The sequence below is a fragment of the Molossus molossus genome, unplaced genomic scaffold (assembly GCF_014108415.1).
Source record: "Molossus molossus isolate mMolMol1 unplaced genomic scaffold, mMolMol1.p scaffold_m16_p_21, whole genome shotgun sequence".
Classification (NCBI taxonomy): Eukaryota; Metazoa; Chordata; class Mammalia; order Chiroptera; family Molossidae; genus Molossus; species Molossus molossus.
In genome coordinates this window covers 5,036,337-5,061,110 of record NW_023425357.1, presented here as the reverse complement: position 1 = coordinate 5,061,110, position 24,774 = coordinate 5,036,337, and the positions used below count along the sequence as shown (strand labels likewise).

The 24,774-nt window shown below is 42.8% G+C and overlaps 2 protein-coding genes and 1 non-coding gene across 3 annotated transcripts in view; 2 read left to right on the top strand and 1 right to left on the bottom strand.

Annotated features, from left to right (window-relative positions):
- LOC118638279 (zinc finger protein 615-like) overlaps positions 1-4,027 on the top strand; it is a 41,366-nt gene extending 37,339 nt beyond the window's left edge. The window contains exon 5 of the mRNA XM_036273979.1: positions 1,307-4,027. Coding sequence (XP_036129872.1) covers positions 1,307-3,258 — 1,952 coding nt within the window. The 3' untranslated portion in view covers positions 3,259-4,027. The remainder of the gene's footprint in view (positions 1-1,306) is intronic.
- LOC118638304 (zinc finger protein 615-like) overlaps positions 1-24,774 on the top strand; it is a 279,374-nt gene that overhangs the window by 97,046 nt on the left and 157,554 nt on the right. The gene's annotated exons all lie outside the window — the stretch shown is intronic.
- LOC118639714 lies at positions 11,864-11,970 on the bottom strand. The gene has a single exon (XR_004961268.1). It is a non-coding gene; the product is annotated as a U6 spliceosomal RNA (small nuclear RNA).

The following is a 24,774-nucleotide window of genomic DNA, read 5'->3' as shown; positions in this document are numbered from 1 at the left end:
TGAGCACACTGGATTTTTTCAAATGTGAACCTATAGAAAGTAGAAAGAGCTTAATGTGTACTCTGTATGAGGAAGGTCCAGGAAGCTTGTCTGGATGAGTCAAGTGAGCAAGAAGGGAAAGTACATGAAATGAGTGAGGACAGTAGGGTGGCAGCTGGGGATTCTGACATAACAGGCCACACATTGCTTCTTGAGCTGTTGAAAACATTGCTGTCATTCCAGAAAAGCATCTTTGTTTAGCTAATTTTGAAAGGCCCACTTTGCCTACAATGTAGAAGGTAGTGACTATCAGGGAGGGGAGTGAACTGTTATAATCATGATTACAGTTTGTAACTGTAAAACATGGAGATTAAAATTATGAAAGTACCCCTGGCTGGTTTGGCTCAGCAGTTGGAGCGTTGGCCTATGGACCAGAGAGTCCCAGGTTCGGTTCCTGCTAGGAGCACGTACCAAAAAAATAAAAAATTTAAAGAATTATCATAAGTAGTCCAGGAAAGAATCCAGATGTGACCTAAAAGGGTCCAAATTTTCTAACCTAATCAAGTGAAGTCTTCTAACTATCTACAGTTAAGCTGGGCCAGTGGGGCTCAGTGGTCCAGCATCGGCACATGCAGCAAGAGGTTGCCAGATCAAATCCCAGTCAGGGCACATGCCCTGGTTCTGGGCTAAATACCCAATGGGGGACATGCTAGAGGAGGACAGTCTGTGTTCTCCCTCATCAGTGTTTCTACCTCTCCCTTTCCCATCCTCTCTCTATAAAATCAATAAGCAAAACAAATTTTTTTTTACTTTTTAAAGTAGCTCACAGTACTCAGAGAAACACTTATGTTTACTAGTTTTTTTGAAGGATATTATAAAAATACAAATTAATAATTACATAGGCTGAGGTCTGAAAAATTTTTCGATATAGGAGGTTTGGTTCCCATGGACCTCGGGTAAAACATCCACCAGGCAAACTCCTTTGTTAAAAACACAGAAGTGGATTACATCTTGTTAAGAGTTTTTATACGACTTTAATCTCTAGGCCCTTCCTCTTTGTCAATGGGTCAGTGTGTTGAGCTGAAAGGTGAGACTTTTAATTAGCTAGTCTCTCTGGTGTCTGGATCCTTCCTGAGACTGAATAGAAACCCTGTGCAGCAAGTTCAGTATCAAGAGCTCTGGACAGAAACCAATTAAATTTGTTTTCTTAAAACATATATTATCAGTAAACAGTTAACTTCACACAAAGGCATTTTGTAAACAAAATTTATTTCAAACTAAGATTAGGAGAGATTACAGGGTGAAATACTGTTCTCTTCTTTCCTAGCATGCAGGCAAGATGATGATCCTCTGCAGTGTCACCTGCAAATTGGAAACATTCAGAAGAGTGTGGAACAACACTATGAACATAACACGTTTGCAAATACTTTTAATCAGATTGAAGGTCATTTCCCACTAAAGTGCAGTCATAATCTTGAGAAACGTCAGACATCCATTCTTCGTAGCAACCAACAACGTTACCCTGAAATTACACTCCCTGTCAGTACGAAAAACATCAGTAATAAGTCACAGGTTATTCAGCAACAGAGAACTCACAGTGGACAGAAAGCCCGCATATGCACTGAGTACGGGAAGGCCTTCATCAAGATGTCTCTTCTGACTCAACATGATAGACTTCATAGTGAGGAGAATCCTTATGGATGCAGTCTGTGCGGGAAAGTCTTCTCCATGAAATACTGGCTCTCCGAACATCATAGAATTCAAGAACGACTAAAACAATTTGAGTGTAGTGAATGTGACAAGACCTTTCTAAAGGAATTAGAATTGAATATACATAAGAAAACTCCAATGGGTAAGAAACCTAATAATGGCACTGAGTGTGAGAAAATGTTCATCAACAAGTCTCAGCTCATTTGTCATCACCAAACCCACTCAGGAGAGAAACCTTGCATCTACAGTGAATGTTACAGAAACAATGGTCGCATCACCATGCATCAGCAGAAACAAACAGGAGAGAAGGCATATATCTGTAGTGAATGCAGCAAAAGTTTCACCAGGAAGGACTCTCTGATAATACATCAGCTCTCTCATACGGGAGAGAAACCCTATGTGTGCAGTGAATGTGGAAAAGGCTTCCCAGTGAAGGTGCAGCTGGTTATACATCAGCGGTCTCATACAGGAGAGAAACCTTATATCTGTAGTGAATGTGGGAAAGGATTCACCAGTAATGGCTGTCTAAATGTACATCAGCTATCTCACACTGGGGAGAAACCCTTTGTATGCAGTGAATGTGGAAAAGCCTTTCCAGTGAAGAGCAGGCTGATTTTACATCAACGTACTCATACAGGAGAGAAACCGTATATATGTACTAGATGTGGGAAAGATTTCAATACAAAGTTTCATCTGATCACACATCAGCGAAAACACACAGGTGAGAAGCCCTATGTATGTAATGTATGTGGGAAAGGCTTCACAGTGAAAGGTAATCTCATGACACATCAGCAAACTCATTCTTCAGAGAAACCATTTATGTGCAATGAATGTGGGAAACACTTCACCTTAAAGAGATCACTGATGGAGCATCAGCGAATTCATACAGGAGAGAAACCTTATATATGTAATGAATGTGGAAAACACTTTACCAGGAAGGGATCCCTAATTGACCATCAACGATTTCACACAGGAGAGAAACCTTATGTCTGTAGTGAATGTGGGAAAGGTTTCACAAGGAAGAGCTGTTTGATTATACATCAGCGTTTACACACAGGAGAGAAACCCTTTGTATGCAGCGAATGTGGAAAAGGCTTCCCAGTGAGGGTGCAGCTGGTTTTACATCAACGGACTCATACAGGAGAGAAACCTTTTGTCTGTAGTGAATGTGGGAAAGGTTTCATTGTGAAGAAATCTCTGAATGAACATCTGCGATCTCACACAGGAGAGAAACCCTATGTGTGCAGTGAATGTGGAAAAGCCTTCTCAGAGAAGGTACAGCTGGCTGTACATCAACGGACTCATACAGGAGAGAAACCTTTTATCTGTAGTGAATGCGGGAAAGGTTTCACCAGGAAGAGCTATCTGATTGTACATCAGCGATCTCACACAGGAGAGAAACCTTTTGTATGCAGTGAATGTGGAAAAGGCTTTACAATGAATAGCAAGCTGGTTATACATCAACAGACTCATACAGTTGAGAATCCTTTTATTTGTGGTAAATGTGGGGAAAGTTTCAAAGCAAAGCATCATCTCATCACACATCAGCGAAAACACACAGGTGAGTAGCACTGTGTATGTAATAATGTATGTGGAAAAGGCTTTGCCATGAAGACTGATCTCACTTTACATCAGCAAACTCATACTTAAGAGAAACCATATATGTACATTTAACGTGGGAAAGACCTTACCATGAACTGTCATCTCAGTGTACATGCGGAGAATTCATATAGGAGGTGAATTTCTATATGCAGGAGGAGTGGCTGAGGATTAATTGGGGAAAGCATGCTTATTGCATCTCTATGAGTTTATATGAAGAGAAGTCATATTTGCAATGCATGTGGAAAGGGCTTCACCATGAGTAGTATCTAGGTGTATATCAGGGAGCTCTTAGTGCAGAAAATTTGAACAAACACTGAATATCGTGAAGGCTTTTGGAAGAAAGCATACTCCCACAACATCAGAGATTTTGCTCTGGAAAGACTTCCTTTGCATGTACTGAAATGTGGAAAATTCTCATTATCAAAAATTATCTCATTACCTATTAGAGAATATACAGAGGCGAGAAACCTTGTGAATGTGATGAATGGGGAAAAGCCTTTGCTATAAAGTCATGATTCAGTGTTCATCAGACAACCTACAGGATGGAGGCCTTGTGGGCACAACTATTGTGGTAAAGCTTTGTGCCACTAAGCAATCTTTCTGAAACAAGAATATATACTAGTCATCACGTGTTCAAATGTATAGTTGCTATCACTGTATTTTCATGAAATGTCAGACCACGTTCTGCTTAAAGTTATGAATGTTGTCAATTTTCTTTGAGTTAAGGACCGTGAAATAAAAAGGTTTTTGAATTTCGCTTGTTCTGTGACTGTTTTGCTTTATGGAATAAATGTTCTTCATTGGAATAATAAGTTCTAATAATATCTTTTCATTTTTTATGCCATACACAATGTAAGGGACACTTACCTTTGTAACTTACACTATTGACATTCTCCATCACTGTCACAAGCATGAAATTTGATGACATAATAAGCCCATGCTTTAATAGTGTTGACCCATTTTTAAGGTCTGCTGTCATAGGGCTTCTTGGGTTGGGTCTGGACTCTCAGGATGAGCAGTGGTGTGCAGTTCCAAAGCTCAGAGTATGGGGAAATAGGAGAGAAGTGATCAGATTCTTCATGTCTTGCAACAGGCAGCCCGGATTTGAATTCCGATTTTGTGTATTTTATTAGGACTCACAGGCAAACAACCCCCTCCTTAGGGAGGGTGTGGGGCTCATTTTGCTCCTGTAAAAGTGGGTATAATAGCCCGGCCATTGTGGCTCAGTGACTGAGTTTCAATCTGTGCACTGAGAGGTTGCCAGTTTGATTCTGGTCAGGGCACATGCACAAGTTATGTGCCCAATCCCACATGGCTGCAACAGGAGGCAGCCAATCTATGTTTCTATTGTTTTCTTTTATCCTCAGTCAAGGACATTTTTGCATTTATCTTGAGATAGAGCAGGAGGGAGAGCGAAACATCAATGTTCAAGAGACCCATCGAGTGGTTGCCACCCACACAACCCCAACCGGGACTGGGAATGCACTGTAACCAAGGTACATGCCCTTAGTGGGAGCCGAACCAGGGCCTCTGGTGTGTGGGCCGACACTCCAACTGCTGAGCCAAACTGGCCAGGGTTCATAGATGTTTCTCTCTCTCTCCCTCTCCCTTCTTTCTCTAAAAATAAAAATAAAAAAAATTTTTTTTTTTTGGCACGTGCCCCTAGCAGAAACCTAACCTAGGACTCTCTTGCTGCAGGCCAAGGATCCAATGAGCCAAACCAGCCAGGGCGAAAAATATATATATATTTTTTAAGTGAGTATAATATATGTCTCCATCCCTGACCTGTGTCAGGAGGTCAGCAGTTAAGGTGCCCGTTGGCACTGTGGCCACCATGCCTGTTGCCTTCCTGGGCGTCCGCAGCTCCTGCCTCTACCTGCAGAGACATTCTCAGGCCAGGCAACACTCTCTGCTAAGTACTGCCAAGGTCCTATGCATTTTGGGTACCTCAAATGGGGTTTTGCCCTGGCCAGTTTGGCTCAGCGGTTGGAGCGTCGGCCTGTGGACCAGAGTCCCGGGTTCGGTTCCCGCTAGGGGCACGTACCAAAAAAAAAAAAAAAAGAAATGGGGTTTTTCCAAACCCACTCAACCACCTGCTGGAAGGCAGGTGCTGTGGGTACTGAAGGCTCCTTGTGGTGTCCCCACCAGGGAATGTTCAGGCAACTGTATAGAGTTCCCCGAGTCTCAGTTGGCTAAATGTGACATGCAGGCGATGAAGTTCTTACCTTGCATTCTGGGGATCAGTAAAAGGGACACATTATTCCTCAGTGACAGTTTGCCAGGGTTAGCATTTTGAGCATTCACTTAAAATTCTCACAACTCGGGAAGTAAAAATAATAAATTGCTGGGAACACCCAGGATTAAAGAAGCGAAGTCTGTTCTCCAAGTTTACACAACAGAAGTGCCCGATTCAAGAGGCTGGATTCCAACCTGGAATCTGGCCCCAGAGCCAGGGACAATCTGTACCCATGTTGTGAAGCCCTCACTGGGATCCTTGCACTGTGAGCACCAGTGTTGCTCATCTGAATGTGCTTTTCCACTGTGTGATGATCATAGTTTTCCTCTTTTCTCCCTAACATTTCAGAGCACTTACCCTTTGCCCTCCAGTGTTCACTGAATCGCCACCATCTTTCAGCTGCAGCAGTTCCTCCAGGGGAACTTTGAGTGAGCCAGTATTTGTCTGGCTCTCCTTTGATCCCAGCTTGGAGTTTGACCCTCAGAACACAGGTGATTTGTGCTGGGTCTTTGCACCTTCTCCCATATTTTGGGTGTCGGCCTGTGAGTCCATCTACTCTGGTGAATTTGATGCCTCAGTGGGACTCTTCAAAGTTTTGTTCACATGTGGCAGTGACATTCACCCTGGAGGAGAGGGGACAACTGGATGTGAATTCTAGGACCTAGTTTTTTAAATGATTCTGAAGTCCTACGGAATTCAGGTCTCATTGGAGAGTGCTAACCTCTTTTCCATGCAAGGGATTCACTACCTAAGGCATTCTGTTCTCTATATTCCTACTTGCTGTATGCGACAACGATTCTCACCATTTTTTCCTTTAAGCCCTGACCATATTCTGGACCCACATCCTTCTCTACAGTCTTGTGTGTACACCAGGGATATTTGGGTTGAAAAGTGATCTGTTTGAACACAAACCCCAAATGCAGTGCCCAGCACACTCTGGCCACTAATGAGGTTATGCATCCAGATCTAGTGAGCAGAGAAATACCAGTACACTTTTTTTTTTTTTTTATCCTTACCTGAGGACATTTTTGCATTTATTTTCAGATAAAGCGGGAGGGAGAGAGGGAGGAAGAGGGAGAGAGAAACATCCACATGTGAGAGACACATCGAGTGGCCGCCACCCACATAACCCCAACCAGGGCCGGGGACAAACCGTAACCGAGGTACATGCCCTTAGCGGTAACCGAACCCAGGACTCTGGTCCACAGGCTGATGATCTAATCGCTGACCAAACTGGCCAGGGCTTAAGACACAGTATATATAAGAAAAATTTATTGTAGTTTAAAGAGAGCAATAACGATGGTCACAGTAAGGCCCCCTAAGCACAAAGCAGGTGTCAGGTCAGTAGGAAGAACAGTTCAAACTCCACTCATTGAATTCTAACACTTTGATATGTTAGCTTTCAAATTATTTTTTTTGTTTTAATTGTCACTCAAGGACACTTTTCCATTTATCCTCAGATAGAGTGGGCAGGAGGGAGAGAGAGAAACATCAATACGAGAGAGACATATCAACTGGTAGCCTCTCATGTGACTTGGACCAGGGCCAGGCCCAAAGAACAACCAAACTATGTATCCCTGTCTAGAGTCAAACCCGAGACTCTTTGGTCCATGGGGTGACACTCTAACCACGCAGGACCAGCTTTCAATTTTTTTTTATTATTTATTATTTTTTAGAGAGGGAGAGAAAAACTTCCATGTGAAGGAGAAACATTAACTGGTCACCTCTTGCATGCCCCCTACTGGGCATGGCTTTGACCAGGAAAAGGTCATTGAACTGGAACCTCTCAGTCCATGGGACAATGCTCAATCCACTGAGCCACACCAGCTGGCCTCAAATTCTTTACATGACTATCTTGCTATTTTCATTTTACATGTTTTATTGGCATTTCTTTTTGTTTGTCTTGCTTTCACTAAATTTCAGCGAGAAGTTTAACCCCCACCTTAATCAAAAACATGTTAGTACAGATTTCATTTGTAGCTACTTCTTGGAAAAGGTCTGATAATGACATCTGGACAGTGTCTACAGTGTGAGAAACAGGAGGAAAAAAGCGCTTTAAATTTTTTAATTGGAGAAAGGTTCTTTGTTACCATTCATAAAATTTTTATTGCATGTATGCATACACTTAATTTATTTTTAAATATAGTATTGCATGTCATGTAAAAAATACTGAACTATACACAGGTAAACTATCAGCATGAGTATGTACTTCATTTACTCTAAATGTAATTCATTTACATGTTCCTAATCTAATTGCATTGAACATACCATACATATCATTATCTCACCTATAAAATTTTTTTCTTTACTAGTTGCCACTGTTTTATTTTGGGGGGGAGGGTAGAATTCTTTTTTTTATTATTATTATTTGTTTTTGTTACAGATGTTTCTCCTTTTTTCCCCACTGACACCCTCTTCCCTATACCCCCCACCCCTTCCCCAGCTTTGTTGTCTATGTCCATTGGTTATGCATACACCCATATAAATTCTGTGGTTCACCTATAAAACTTTCATTGTCTGAATCTCACAAGTTCTCTTTTCTCATGATAATCACGATCACCTTTTGAATTTAAGAAAATCCCAATAACTTTGTTAGAATTCTCACTTTTGCAAAAGTTCATTTCACTTTTTAAAAACTTTTTTTAAAACTGATGAGAAAGAGGAAGGGAGAGGGTGAGAGAGATAGAAACATGGATGAGAGAGAACATTGATTGGCTGCCTCCTGCATGCCTCACATGGTGTATTTGTCCCACAACCTGGGCATGGGCCCTGACCTGGAATCTAACCTGCAACCTCTTGGTACATGGCTTGATGCTCAATCACTGAGCCACTGCGGCCAGGCAAAAATTTATTTTTCTTAGTTGATATCTGAGTTATAAATACATAGACTCCCATTTTATTTTTATATTATGTATCTTATTTTTCAAGCCTCATCTGAGAATATTTTTCTATTTATCTTCACCTAATGAGAGAGAGAGAGAGAGAGAAACATCAACATGAGAGGGACACAGCGACTGATTACCTCTCCCACAACCCTGAGCTGGGCTCAGGAAAAATCTCAACTGAGGTATGTGCCCTTGGCCTCAGTGAAACCCGGGAGTCAGTGGTCTGCAGGCCGAGCCAAGCTGGCCAGGGCGCATCTTATTTTGTATTTGAAGTTTGTCCTGCATTCTTGTATTATATTTATCATATATATGATGGTGTCACGAGGTCATTTGTTTAGTAAAATTTCCCAGATTCCCTAGTCAAGCATAACACGCTTTTGTGATGTGCTTTATTGAGCTTCACATATCAGGGGTTTTCATCATCATAAAGGCAAGGCCCTTCACCTGCATAAAGATTGGAACTCAGTGAAGGCTCAGGTGATGATTTGAATTTCTTAACAACAACGTATTTTATTTCATGTAGTTATTTTTTTCAATCCTCACATGAGTATACATTTTTCCTTGATTCTAGACAAAGGAAAGGAGAGGGAGGGAGGGCGAGAACCATTAATGTTGGTTGCCTCCTGCAATGCCCCCTCCAGGGATGTAACAGAAACTCAGGTATTTGCCCTGACCAGGAATCGAACACGTGACCCTTAGAGTTGCACCTGTGGACGCACTCGCCAGTAACCCATTCAGGCCAAAGTTCCTCTCTTCACTATCTTTTCTTTTTTTATTGATTTATTATTATTATTACTATAAAAACTGGAATTCCCTGGATGGTTTAGTTCAGTGGTGAGAACCTCTGGCTTGTGCACCTAAGGGTCAGGTGTTTGATTCCCAACAGGGCACATACTCAGGTTTCAGTTCCATACCTGGTGGGGTGCATGCAGAAGGCAACCAATGGAAAAAACAACCTCGAGTGAGGATTAACAACAACAAAAAAGAGTATTTTACAATTGGAGTTTGTACGTTATTTTTTGGCATAATTCTGGTACACGTAACAGACTACAGTAATTTATAGAGTACACATAAATTTTATATGTACTGGGAAGCCAAAAAATTCTTGTGACTATATTTATTGACATATTCTCATGGATGGTCTGGAACCGAACCCGCATTGTCTGATGGGATGCCTGCAATGGCATGTCTTTATGTCCTCAACATGTTCTCCTTGTTTGCAATGAATGTATAATTAGAGCCAGAGGCATCACATCGAATCCTGATTGCCTCGAACAAGTCTGCTGAGGCAGCAGAGCTGATTGCGTCACAAGCAGACGCTCTTAAGTATTAGTGTGTTTTGTGACATTAACTTTGCATAAAGGATCCAACTGGGACAGGCTAGATCGCGTTAGAGACTTGAGCAACCTCTGCCAACTACATTCAGCCTTAAGCAACCCGAGGTCGGGTGGCCTGAATGAAGAATCAATGCCTGTGGATCAAGAAGACCAGAAACTGGAGAAATACATGCAAAACTGGAGGCCTTCAAGGGAAGCCACACAGGTGCCTAGACACAGAATTGCCCATGAAATGACCGCCATTGAAGGTGTAGTCTTGGGCTTTAACTCCCCAAATCCACTCCTGGAGTCCGCTGAGGAAATATGGAATCCAGCCTTGGGCTGCAGGAACTACATTACCCAGAAGGCCCGGCGTGGAATGCCACCTGGCTGAGCCAATGAAGGCTCAGAAAAGGCCTTTCCGTTTGGACACCTCTGTGGGGCGGGACTTCGGAGGGGCTCCTGGCCGGGGTTTCCTCTTCTCTCGGTTTGTAGCGGGCGGTCCTGAGCTTCGGAAGGACAGAGCGGTGTTCCCCCCACACAGCCAATGTTCTGAGCCTGGAAGACGCCGCCCGGGTGACTCGCTCCAGACCCGCACGAAGCGGGCCCTGCCCGGGGCCGTCCTGGACCGCAGCCCCGCCCCGCTCCGCCCGCAGGGTCCGATGGCGGCGGCCCCGCCGAGGCTCCCGGCTGAGGTGAGTGCGCGTCCGCAGCCTCCGGCCTGAACCGTACAGCCCGGGTGCGGGCGCCCGTCACGTCCCGCAGCGGAGTCCCGGGTGGAGGGCCGTGGGGAAGGCCGAGGGCACGGAGTGTTGTCTTCTGAGGACACGGCAGGCACAGTGCGGAGGGGACGGGCTCCTTGTGTCCGAAATTGCCGTGCGGATCTGTATTGGAGCAGGGATCAGAGGCCGGGCGGGCGGCTCAGCCTCATCCCGGCTCTCCGGGCTGTGGGGTCCCTCAGAGGACGGGGGTCGTGCTGGGTCCGGCTCCCCGTGGGATGGAGCAGGAAGGGAGCCGGGGTCTGAAGACGGGGAGGAGGTAGACCTGACACAGTGGTGCGCACAGCCAGAGGGAGTGTGAGCGGAGGGTCCTGGAGCCTGGTGTGGGGACGTGAGGGTGAAGCATGAGCCCAGGTTTGGCTTGTCTGGGAGGCGTGATGTGGGAGGCTGCAGTGGTCCTGCTTGGCAGGAAGGATGGGGCTGTGCAGGGGTGTCCCGGAGCTTAGGTGGCATTTGTATGTTGTCCGCCTCCCCCGCCCCCATCCACCCTACCCAGCTGCTGTTGCTGAGGGCGGTAACTGGGATTAATGGGACTGTGATGAGAGCAGCCAACACTAGCATGAGGACCCCGTGTTCTCACGAAACTGGGGAGCCCTGGAGGAGGTTGAGCTGGGGAAGATGTGTCAGGAGTAGGATTGCTGTTTGTCAGAGAGACTGCTCTGGTTTCCATTGTCTCAAATCTGACAGGTTGGTGTGACCTTTGAGGACATTGCCCTGTACTTCTCCAGGAAGGAATGGAGCCTCCTTGATGAGAGTCAGAGACGCCTGTACCTGAATGTGATGCTGGAGAACTTTGAGCTTATATCCTCACTGGGTAAGACCCTAACTCTTGTTTCTCACCTGGACTGGCTCCACATTTTCCCATGCCCCTTTTCCCAGGGTGTGCTCTGTCCTCACACATGGACTGTGGCACTGCTTGATTTCCCATTTTCTGGGTAGTTGCTGTCCTCAGTAGGGCTGGTTTGTGTGCACTGCTGGCTTCTCTTCCTGCTCTCATGAACTCACAGAGATGGATGTGTGCAGGAAGTCTAATAAATTATACTTTGATTAGTGAGCAAAGCATTCTTTATATTCTTTTGTTCACCATTTGTACATTTTTTTTTGGAGAATTGTCTGTACATGATTATGTTTGTGTGGGTTTTATTATTATTATTATTGATTTCTTTTTAGAGAGAGAGGATTGAGAGGGAGAGGGAAATAGAAACATCCATGAGAGAGAACATCAATTGGTGACTTCTTTTTTTTTTTTTTTAGTTTTCATTTCACAGCTTCTGGTGACATTTTATTAACCTGTAGAATTTTTTTTTTTTTAATTAATTTTTGTTACTGATGTTTCTCCTTTCCCCCCCACTGATTAAAAATATGGAACGCTTCACGAATTTGCGTGTCATCCTTGCGCAGGGGCCATGCTAATCTTCTCTGTATCGTTCCAATTTTAGTATATGTGCTGCCCAAGTGAGCACCAATTGGTGACTTCTGCATGCCTGCCCTGGGTATTGGGCCCACAACCTGGGCATGTGTTCTGACCAGGAATCGAGCCTGTGACCTCGTGGTTCATGGGCACTCAATCCCTGAGCCACTCCAGCCAGGGTTTTTTGTTTTTTTTAATCTTCGCTCTGGGGTATTTTTTCCATTGATTTTTAAAATTTTTTCAAAGAGAGAGTTGAAGAGAGTTAAAGGTGAAAGGTAAGGGGGGAGAGAGAGAGAGAGAGAGAGCGAGCAAGTGCAAGAGAGAGAGAAACATCCATGTGAAAGACATTAGTTGGTTGCTTTCCATCGAATTCAATCCAGGACTGGGGATCAAGCCAGCAACTGAGGTATGTGTCCTTGACTGGGAATCGAACTTGAGACTCTTTGGTCCATGGGCTGATGCTCTAACTACTGAGCCACACCGGCCCCAGCTGATACAGTATTTTTAATCTGTGTAGGGTATTTTTAGACAAAGGTGTTGGGTTGTTATTACCTTGCAATATAGTGTTAACATACCTTTTTTATTCACTGGGAACTCAAAATATCTGTGTGACTTACTTTGTAAATGGCGATATTTGATTTATGGTGCTGATCTGAACGGAATCCACAGTATCTCCAACTGATATGTTCATATGATTTGCAAGTATTTTCTCCCATCCTGTACATACCTTTTCCTTTATTTTGTTCATTGCTGTTGTGCTGTGAAGAAGCTTTTTCATTTGTTGTAGTCCGGAGTGTTTATTTTTTCTCTTTTGCCTGGTGTTTGGTGTCACGTCCAGAAAACCATTTCTAAAACAAACCTCCAAATCTTTTTCAGTTAGTTGTCTTGAAGGAGTTTTTCGATTTAGCACTGACATTTAACTCTTACAGTTTGACTACCTTTTTCATTTCTCTATCAGAGATTTGATTGTTGTTGTGTAGTAATGAAAGTGATGTTAGTGTGTTGAATTTGTATTCTGTAACTATTCTGAATGTATTTATTCTTCAAATTTTTTTATTTATTGCTTTTAGATAGTGGAAGTGAGAGAGAGAGAGAGAGAGAGAGAGAGAGAGAGAGAAACACTGATCTGCTGTTTCATCCATCTGTGCAGCCCCCTCTATGTTCCCTGACGGAGAGTCAGGCCCACAACTTTGGTGCAACAGAACCATATTCTCAGCAACTGAGCCACCAGGCCAAGGCTCTGGGTTCCTTTATTAATTTCAGAAGTTAATGGTGGGATCTTTACAATTTTCTCTATTTAGGGTCATGTCATCTACCAACATCTCCTATGATGCATTGTGGTTCATACTGTCAGATGTAATTTCTTAAGATTCATTTATTTAAAAAATTTGAGTCGTGTTTCCTTTTTTTTTTGTCTTGCTAAAGGTTTGCCAATTTCATTTATCTTTTTTAAAAGGTAATCCTTACTGATGTTCTTCTCTTTTTTCTTGTGTCTTTTATGTTTTGTTTTGTTTTTTCTTAATCCTCACCTGAGGACATTTTTCCATTTTTTGTTCAGATAGAGTGAGAGGGAGAGAGAGGAATAAAAAGAGAGAGAGAGACATCGACGTGAAAGGGACACGTGGAGTGGCTGCCACCTGCACAACCCAACCAGGGCTGGGGCAAACTGCAACCAAGGTACGTGCCCTTAGCGGGAACTGAACCCAGGTGTCTCTGGACTTCAGTCCGATGCTCTAACTGCTGAGCTAAACCGGCCAGGGCGGAAGGAAGCTTTTTAAAAATTTTTTTTATTTAAAAAAATTTTAATCCTCTCTCATGGCGGTTTTTTTATTTATCATCACATAGTGTGGGAGGGAGAGGGAAAGAGAGGAAGAGAGAGAAACATCTATGTGAGAGGGACTCATTAATTGGTTGCTTCCCCAGGGCTGGGGACTAATGGCAACTGAGGTTTGAGACAAGTCTCAGCAGCCTAGTTTCCTTGATGCTCCATGAGCTGAGGTCAGAATAACAAAGAATGTATGGGTTCAAAGTGGCTTTGGCAGTGTTTTTTTTTTTAATTGATTTGTGAGAGAGAGAAAGGGAGAGGGAGAAAGAGATGCAAACATCGATGAGAGAGAACATCAATAGGCCGCCTTCTGCATTCCCTCAACCGGGGATTGGGCCCACAACTTGGGCATGTGTCCTAACCGGAAATTGAACCAGCGACCCCTTGGTGCATGGGTCAGTGCTCAACCACTGAGCCACGTCGGCTAGACAGCATTTTTTTCAATGACAATTGAAGGTTTTGGAATCTTTGGTGGCAAATACTGTTTGGGACATATTGATCTTTTTTTCTTTCCTGTGGTAGGTTGTTGCCATAGGGAAACTTTTGTAATTCTGATGTATAAATTGTAGGAATTTCACAGATGCCACAAGGGCTTCTGTGATTCCTAAAAACTAAAATTTCCAGTGATTTTCACAGAACAGGCCACTAGGGTCAACTTTAGTACAAGGTTGATAGAGGTACCTCTGACCCTTGTTTTTGACCCTAGCCATCTTTAAATATGTTTGATACCTTACTTTTCCTAGTCATCTTTGTATTTTTTGTGTGTGTGACAATTCTCCCTTTTTTGTTCTCCTGCATTGCTTTTTGTCTTAATTGCACTCTTACTGCCATTCCTGTGGTTCTCTCTTTGTTTTCGGATTGCTGTCCACACTTTCTGGGAGTGGAAAGAATTCTTGTATCTTTTATTCTGCCATCTTGCTGGTGTTACTCACATAGATCTTTTTCCTGTGATTTCTTCTGTCCTTTATTATTCTACCACAGTACTAGCCATCCATCTCTTTAGTTTTTCTTTTCAGATTTCTGTCATCTGTATCCCATGTAATGACTCCACTGGGATTTAAGAGGAAGAATCATTTGTGAATCACAGAAGAAACATGACTCTGTGAATGACAGGGTGGACCCAGAGGCAGTCTTTACTTGGTGAAGGGCTGTGGGGGAGATTTTAACTCCAGGGCTTTGTTAAGTAATAACTAGGAACCCATCTTATTCAACAGTGCTTTGTTCCCACTGCCAGTTTCTCAACCCATTCAACTCGTTCTTGTTTATTGACACTTTGCCAATACTCAGTTCGATTAGTTCTTATTTCTCCTGAAGATTCCCAGCCTATGGATAATCTAACGTCTCTAAACTTTGCACCTCCACCATTTCTTTTCACAGGTCTCTCTTTCCTGCACTCCAACCTTGGTCCATGCTTGCAGAGCCTTGGAGTGTGCACATATTATTATATTGAACTTGAAAATCACGTGCTCTAATACCATTGATTTTTATGGGTTTGAGCACATTCAAATTATTCTACACAGACTCATGTCACCATCATGAAAGGTCCTACAGGAAGCCATTCGTGGAAGAACAACTAGTGAACCCTGCCTCTTTTCTTTGTCTCCCATCCTATGTTTCTGTCCTTCTCTCGGTGCATTTTTCACCACTGACTGAATTGTGGGACCAAGTAATGTATGACAGACGTTTTCTCAAGTGTAACTCACTTGTCCTGAAAATCATTCTATAGAATCATGCTTAGCTATGAAAGATAAACATTTGTGATGAAGATATTCCTTTTAATAAGGTCAAGAAGTACTTCATCTGCATTTCCTTTTGTTCAGGTTGCTGCTGTGGAGCAGAGGATGTGGAGGCACCAACTGAACAGAACGTTTCTATAAGAGTGTCAGAAGCAAAGAATCCCAAGTTAGCTTTGTCTTCCCAGAAGAGCCACCCCTGTGAGAGTTGTGGATTAGTCTTGAGAAAAACTTTCCACTTGATTGAGCTGCAGGAAACAGAACCCAGCCAGATACTGTTGAGGTGTGGGGCCTGTGCAAAACAATTTTATTTCAGTGCAAAATTTCACCAGCACCAGGAGCAGCATGTGGAAGAGAAGCCTTTTATAAGAGGTGTGGACAGAATCTCATTTGCAAATGGCTTCGATTTCATTGTGTCCCAGAAGCATTTTACCTGCGGAGAGGTTGGGCAGGACATCCTTACAGGGTCGGGACATGTACACGAAAAGGCTACTCATACCATGGATAGGCCAAATGAAATCTTGACTTGTGGGGTGACCTTTCAAAGGAGAAAAAATTATGACACCAGAAAAGAATGTAAGAAAGCCATGGGCTGTAATCGCATGTTTATTCAGGACAAGGGTGTCCATACTGGAGGACTGTGTTTTGTGTGCCGTGAATGTGGAAAAAAGTTTAGCACGTTTTCTAGTTTTCGATATCATCAGAGAGTGCACACTGGACAAAGGCCTTATGAGTGCAGTGAATGTGGGAAATCTTTTTTCAGTAGCACTGGCTTTGGTTATCATAAGAGATTTCACAAAGGTGAAAAGCCTTATAAATGTAGTGAATGTGGGAAATGCTATGTCACAATGTATTACCTTCGTTGTCATCAGAGAGTTCACACTGGAGAAAGACCTTATGAGTGCAGTGAATGTGGGAGATCTTTCACCAGGATCCATAGCCTTTGTTATCATCAGAGATGTCACACTGGCGAAAGGCCTTATGAATGCAGTGAATGTGGGAGATCTTTTACCTCTAGCACTGGACTTCGTTATCATCAGAGTTTTCACACTGGAGAAAGGCCTTATCAGTGCAGTGAATGTGGGAAATCTTTCACCCGGAATTATGAACTTCGTTGTCATCAGAGAGTTCATACAGGAGAAAGGCCTTATGAGTGCAATGAATGTGGGAAATCTTATACCAGAATTTATTACCTTCATTGTCATCAGAGAGTTCACACTGGGGAAAGGCCTTATGAGTGCCGTGAATGTGGGCAGTCTTTTCCCACTAGCACTGGCCTCCGTCATCATCAGAGATTTCACACAGCTGAAAAGCCTTATGAATGCAGTGAATGTGGGAAATCTTTTACCACTAGCACTAGCCTTTGTTATCATCAGAGATTTCACACTGGAGAAAAGCCTTATGAGTGCAGTGAATGTGGCAAATCTTTTATTCGGAACTATGACCTTCGTTGTCATCAGAGAGTTCACACGGGAGAAAGGCCTTATGCGTGCAGTAAATGTGGGAAATCTTACACCAGGATCTATGGCCTTCGTTACCATCAGAGAGTTCACGCAGGAGAAAGTCCTTATGAGTGCAGTTAATGTGGGAAATCTCTTAGCCAAAATTTTAGCCTCCCTCTGAACATATGAGTTCACATAGAAATTTCTTACATGTGTAGGAAATGTAGTTTCTTAGTTCTTAATAATACTCTACGAAAATCTGTGAACCCTCATTTAGGAAAAAAAAAAATCCCTCTAAGTTTCATGTTTTTGTTTCTGTTATTTTTTTATGTGGGAAGCATATGTATCTACATTGCACTTTTCTAACTTATCCAGATGTATTGCCAGATTTTTGTCACTGCATATTTCTGTTGCTAAAGCTGTTTCACCTGTACCACCTATCAAGTCCCCATGGATTTCATGTGTTCAGGAAAACTAACTCTGTTCTCTGATTTGTTGAAGATAATTAGGAATAGCCTGAACCCTTAGGAAGTCATAATTCTTTTCACTCTCACTAGTAGGCACACAGACCTGACTGAGTTTTGGCCCCAGAAACATAATCTGAGTTCAGTTAGCAGTTTTCAGACTGACTGCCTTTTTGAGGGACATGCTTTTTCTAGATGCCAATGATGAATTTTGTGTCTTACGTCACCAATGCACGAACTTCCAGGCTCATGTCTGTTTGGTTTCTAAAATAATGAAGGCCTTTTTCCTAAGTCTTCTTTAATCTTGCATATACTATTTACTGTGTTTTGTAGTTTATAAGCATGAAGAAGTGAAAAGTTTTTATGGGGGTCTCAAACATTCTTTGCCTGTGTGGGAACGATATGGTACAGAAATTAGCCTGGTTTTTGCTAAATTTGCATTGCTGCCCATAATTTCCTAGGAAAGACTATGTGTTCCCTAGTCCTTATTTGAAGTCTGGATGCTATGAGACACAGAGATCACTCCAAAGAGGGGGTAGATATGACAACCTTAAGTATGTCTGGGAGCAACATGATTTTTTTTTTCTTTTTTACTCTGGATGCCAATGCATTTGAAGGGACTCTCTTGCCCAGGGCTTGCAAAGGGCCATGTGCCCTAGTACCTACAATTTCATGGGTGATGGTTACTGGTTGTAGAACCATAGGAGGTTGGGGAAACCATTTTACTACAGAAACACTGGCCTAATTGGTGTAGACGGAGACTGCGGCCCGTTAGATGGAATATGCCTCATCTAAATCTGCATCCGGGAATTTCTCTGAGTAAAACACTGCAGAAATGGTGTGTTCAGAACTCAGGACTTCCAGGCATGTTTATCTTTTGTGGGCACAGTCATTGTTTTTATTTTTTATTTGTTGTTTGTTTTTTTTTAATCCTTACCCGAGGACATTTTTCCATATTTTGTTCAGATAGAGTGGGAGGGAGAGAGAGGAAATATCCACGTGAAAGGGACACATCGAGTGGTTGCCACCCACATGACCCAACCACGGCTGGGGACAAACTGCAACCAAGGTACGTGCCCTTAGCAGGAACTGGACCACAGGTTGACGCTTTAACCGCTGAGCCAAACCGGCCAGGGAACAGTCATTGTTTTTTAATGTAATGAAATGGTTTTGTAGCTTTCTGTAGTCTCTCAGATGTTCATGTCAGAACCATTAGTGTGCTGGCAGAAAAAGAAAGTTGAAGACAATAGGTGTCTATAGTCCAGGGATGTAGATTTTGTGACCCAGCCAGCATTCTTGTTGGTTTTGTTGAAAGTTTTTTGTTGTTTGATCTTGAACTATTTTTAAAAATCTCAAATTAAGCCCTGGCCGGTTTAGCTCAGTGGTTAGAGCATTGGCTCATGAACCAAACAGTCCCAGGTTTAATTGCGGCCAAGGGCCCGTACCTTGGTTGCAGTTTGTCCCTGGTCCTGGTGTGGGTTGTGCGGGAGGCAACCAATCAATGTGTCTCTCTCACGGTGATGTTTCTCTCTCTCTTTCTCCCTCTCTCCCTCCCCTCTGTCTGAAGATAAATGGAAAAATATCCTTGGGTAAGGATTAAAAAAAAACTAATTCTACTTAGTAAATGACATGTTTAGTATAATATTTCATGAATCTTGACATGTACGTGAAACTGAAACCTTTATTGTACTCATACTAATGACCATATTTGTCTCCCTGAATTTGCTTCATGACCTTTTTAATTTTTATGTTTTAATTTTATTTTTCTTTATTGATTTCAGAGAGGAGGGGAGTGGAAGAGAGACACAAACATCAATCAGAGAGAACTTCAGTTGGCCGCCTCCTGCATGCCCCCTACCAGGGATTTGGCCCAAAACCTAGGCATGTGCCCTCACCAGGAATTGAACTGGTGACCTCTTGGTGCATGGTTCACTGCTCAACCACTGAGCCACACTGGTGGGCTTCACAACCTTTTTTTTTTTTTTTGTCACCCAAGGACATTTTTTTGCATTTATCTTTAGATAGAGCAGGAGGGAGAGAGGGGGGAAGAGAGAGAGAATAATATCAGTGTGAGAAGACACATCGAGTCGTTGCCACCCACACAACCCCAACCAGGGCCGGGGATAAACTGCAACCAAAGTACGTGCCCTTAGCGGGAACCAAACCCGGGACTGTGGTCCGGAGGCCGATGCTCCAGCTGCTCAGCCAAACTGGCCAGGGTCTTCACGACCTTTTTTAATCTCTCCCTCTTCACAACTCTTCAAGTAATCATTGAATTACATTCCACTTTAATAGGTGTTTGCTTTTTCTAAGTTTTTCTGCTTTCATTTATGTTGCATAAGTATTTGGAGACTTATTAAAGATAGTAGCTCATCTTTTTTTTGAGAACTATTCTTATTTTTGAATATATCACCATTAGTTTATGAGTATTTGGTTATTTCTGACAAAGTTGGTACAAACATTTGTGTATAATTCTTTACATGGATATGAGTTTTATTTACCTTTGTCAAAAATTCAGTTCATAATCTGAGCTGTTGGGTACATGAATATTTAACTACAGAGATTAGCTAATAGTGATCTAATCTGATTGTACTGCCCTGGCCAGTATGGTTGACTTGGTTGGATGTTGTCCTATGCACGGAAGGGTTGCCAGTTCCAAATCTGGTCTGGGCATGTGTCTGGATTGTGGGCTCTTTGTAGGAGGCAGCTGATCGATATTGCTCTCTCACATCCATGTTTCTCTCCTGCACTCTTCTCTTTCTAAAAATTAATAAACGATTCTTTAGAGGGAAAATAAATGGATTGTACCTTTTTGCATTCTTCCAGCAATGTGTGAGAGATTGAAATCCTCCACATCCTAGAGAATATTTTGTTTGATTAATCATTCCTTATTTAAACTTGTTTTGTGACTGTCGTTCTACCTCAGTGTTGTTTGGTTGTATTTTTTCTAGGAATGTGTATTTGCTATTTCTGTATGTTTTCTTTATATATTTTTTTTTCTTTATTTATTTTAGAGAGAGAAGAAGGGAGAGGGAGAGAGAGATAGAAACATCGATGAGAGAGAACATCGATGGGCCGTCTCCTGCATGCCCCCCCACTGAGGATTTGGCCCACAACCTGGGCATGTGCCCTGACCAGGAATCGAACTGGCAACCTCTTGGTGCATGGGTCGATGCTCAACCACTGAGCCACACCAGCTGGGCATATTTCTGTATGTTTTCTAAAACATCGGATCATATGTTCTGCCTAATCTGTAATGATTTTTGGCAATTTTTTTTTAAACAAAAGGACAGTGGAATAAAAATGGATGTTGGAATTTTACTCATTTTGTTCCTTTTTGGCTTTATGAAATAAATGTTTTTTGTATTGGAATAATATGTTCTGTATTTTTTACTTTTTTAATGCTATGCACAATGCAATGAACACTTAATTTCGACCCACACTAACATTCTCCATCACTTTCTCAAGTCCAGCATCTGATGATGCGATAAGCCCTTGCTCTATACTGTTCTCCCATTTTCTGCTTCTATCAGTGGGGGTTCTTGGGTGGGAACATGTCTCAAGGAGACCAGATGGAATCAGAACAGGCAGGGTGCTCCCGTGTCCCAAAGCCAGTGCAGAGGGAAATAGGATGGCAATGGTCAGACTCCCCATGCCCTGATTCAGGCATCTTAGATTTGAACTTCAGGTTTTCCAGTATCATTGGGACTCACAAGGAAATGACTCCTTCCTCTCATCTGGGCTTCAGTTTTCTCCTGTGTGAACAAGTATGAGGTAAGTCCCTATCCCTGAGCTGTTGGAGGAGGTCAAGGGCTAAGGTGTCCATTTGCAATTTGACATCTACAGCCTGCAGCCTGTCTTGGGTCGCACAACTCTTGCCTCTTCCTGGGGAGACATTCCCAGGCCAGTCACCCCTCACTCCCACAATGCCCATAATGACCACCTGTGTTTTTGGATGCGTTTTAGAAAGAAATGGAACTTTTAAGATCCTGCTCACCCACCTGCAGGGAGGCAGGTGCTGTGGGCATTGAGATCTCAGTGTGGTGTGTCCAAATCTAGGAATCTCCAGGTGAGCTCCCTGAATCTCGATTGACTGAATGTGACATGCAGATTATTGACAGCACTTTTGTTGGCCTCCAAGTATCAATTAAAGTAACAAACTGAGCTCTTGTTGTCAGGATTCCAGATTTCTCTTTTTGAGCATTTTGTTTTTTAATTCTCACAACAACCTGAGAAGCGAAAATTAGTATCAAACTTCTGAAAAAGTTCAATATTAAAGAAAGAAGTAATTCCCCAATTTTACACAACAGAAGTGTTAGATTCAAGGGGCTGGACTTTAACCCAGGATTCTCTCTAGAGCCAGAAACAATTGCTACCACTGATGTGAAGCCCTCAATGGGGTAGGTACAGTATGAAGATGAGGGTGGCTCAGCTGAAGCTACTGTTTCCATTGTTGCAATTATCCTGGTTTTCCTCCCATTCCTCTAACATCTGAGAGCACATAGCTTTTGCACCCCAGTGTTCTCGGGAAAGCCATGATTCTTCCATTCTAGTGTTGTTTTTTTCCTATGGAAACTTCTTTGAGGCTTAGCTACAATTTGCATACCTCCACTTGATCTGAGCAGAGAATTTCACCCTCTGGAGACCTAGGTTATTTGGGCTGGATCTCTGCACTTTCACTCACATTTTGGTGTCAGGCTGTGATCTCACCTACTGTGATGGATTTCATGTCTCAGTTTGACTCTTCAGTTGATACTCTTATGTGGCAATAATAATCACCCTTCAGGAGAGGAGACAATGGGATGTGAATTTTGGGACCTAATACTTGAAAGTGATGCTGAAGACCTACAGGATCCTGGTCTCATTGGTGAATCTCACCTTTTTACGTGCGGAGGACCTACTGCCCATGGGATCCTGTCCTCTATATCCCTACTGGCTGTATGAGACAAAAGTGCTCAACATGTTTTCCCCACAGCTCTGACCACGTTCTGGACCCACATCCTGCTTTGCAATCTCCTATGTCTGCACCATAAAATTCTGGGTTAGTGTCCTGTGGTTTGGCTCAGCTGTGAGAGTGTTGGCCCTCAGACTAAAAAGTGGAGGTTCAATTCCCAGTCAAGGACTCTTCCTGGGTTGCAGGTTTGATCCCTGGCCCTGGTTAGGGTCATGTGGGAGGTAACCAATCAATATGTCTCTCTCACATTGATGTTTCTCTCTCTCTCTCTCTCTCTTTCTCTCTCTCTCTCTTTCTCTCTTTCTACCTCTCTCCCTCCTACTCTATCTAAAAAAAATAAATGGAAAAATATTTTTGGGTGAGGATTATCCAAAATAATAATTTGGGTTGTAACTAGTCTTTGTGAACCCAAATCTTCACCACAAGGCATATTGCACTGGGCCACAACCGAGATCCTTACTCCAGTTTCTAGTTAGCGGTAAGAAACAAGTATACTTATTAGGATACAATCTGTACAGGAGTAATTTATTGTAGGTCATATTCAAGAGCATCATAACCATGATCACAGCCACGGTCCATCCCCTAAGCACAGACTAGGTGTCAGGACATATGCAGACACTGTTCAAATTTCACTCATTGAATTCTATCATCATCATTATTCTTAGCTTTGAGGTTCTTTACATGCCTGGTTATCTCACTATTTTTATATTACAATAATTTATTAGCATGTTTTTGAAGAGTACCTTGCTTTCAGTAAATCCAACAGGGAGATTTATCACCCACTTTCATCTAGAACATATTAGTATAATACTCCTACACAGCCCATTTGTAGCCATGTTATAGAATGGTCAAATAATGATATCGAACCCTGGCCTGGTGGCTCAGTGGTTTTTAGTACCATCCTGAAATAAAATGGTTGCTGGTTTGATTCCCTGTCAGGGCACACACCTAGGTCGTGGCTTAGATTCCCTGTCAAATACTTAAGGATGGAAATCCATTGATGTTTTTCTCTCATCAATGTTATGCGTGCTCTCCCCCCCCCCTTCTCTCTAAAAAATCAATACAGCCTGGCTGGTGTGGCTGTGGATTGAGCGTGTCTTATGGACTGAGAGGTGCCCTTTATTAAAAATTCTCACCTCAGGACATTTTTGCATTTATCTTCAGGTAGAGGGGGAGGGAGAGAAGGAGGAGAGAGAGAGAAACACTGATGTGAGAGAGACACATAAAGTGGCTGCCACCCACACTACCCCAACTGGGGCCAGGGACAAACCACAACCAAGGTACGTGCCCTTAGCGGGAACCAAACCCAGGCCTCTCTGGTCCCCAGAGCTCTAACCATAGAGCCAAACTGGCCAGGGCTGAGAGGTGCCTTTTTGATTGCCGGTCTGTACATACCCAGGCTGGAGGCTCCATCCCCAGTGAGTGGCAGGCAGGAGGTGGCTGATCTATGTATCTCTCTCACATTGATGTTTCTATCTTTCTTTCCCTTCCTCACTCTCTAGACAATCAATAAAAACATATTTTAAAAAAATCAATCACACATACCCTCAGGTCATATTCAAGAGCATCATAACCATGATCACAGCCACGGTCCATCCCCTAAAGAGAAAACACAACAAAATCCCCACAGCTCCACGTATGAGAACTTTTCTCACTCCATTTCATGTTTAACTGATTTAACTGTTTAACTGGCTGAAGCCCGAGCTTTGAACAAAGAAAATTCACACACTAGAATTTTTAAAAAGTTTTTATTGATTATATATATTTTTTTAAGAGAGGAAGGGAGAGAGATAGAAACAACCTTGTGAGAGAGATTAATTCGTGAGCTGCCACCAGCAATGCCCCTCCCCCACCCCCACCCCCACCCCCACCCCCACCCCCCACCGCCCCACCGGGGATCAAGCCTGCAGCCTCAGCAAGTGCCATGACCTGGAATCTAACAGACATCTGAGCCCTTGGAATGCTACTAAATTTACTGAGCCTTACTGGCTGAGCTATGCACTAGACACCTCTATGGAGATACATAAAAAATAAAGTTTATTATACAAAACTGGCAACTGTACAAGAATTCAGTGCAGCTATTGAAAGAAAATGCGCACAAATGAACATAACGATTGTCGACGTTTTCTATCCCATTGCATAGCCTGGACAAGAACGGACATCCGTTTGAAAAGAGGCGTTGACGAAACAATTTAACAATGTCTGGGGATTTTATTCCATTTTTTTTGAAATGAAATGTATTTTAATAAACTCTGGCGTTCCATTATTCAACGTGTGTATAAATTCTGGGCGGAATATATAGTCCACAGCTCTAGCACAGCTCTGCCACGACCGCTGAAAGCCATTTCGCGTGCACCGTGTGTGCATCACAAAGGTCTAAGAATTTTCCCAGGTTTTCAAAGGAGTAGAAGTGAGAGAAAAATGAGATACTTTTACAG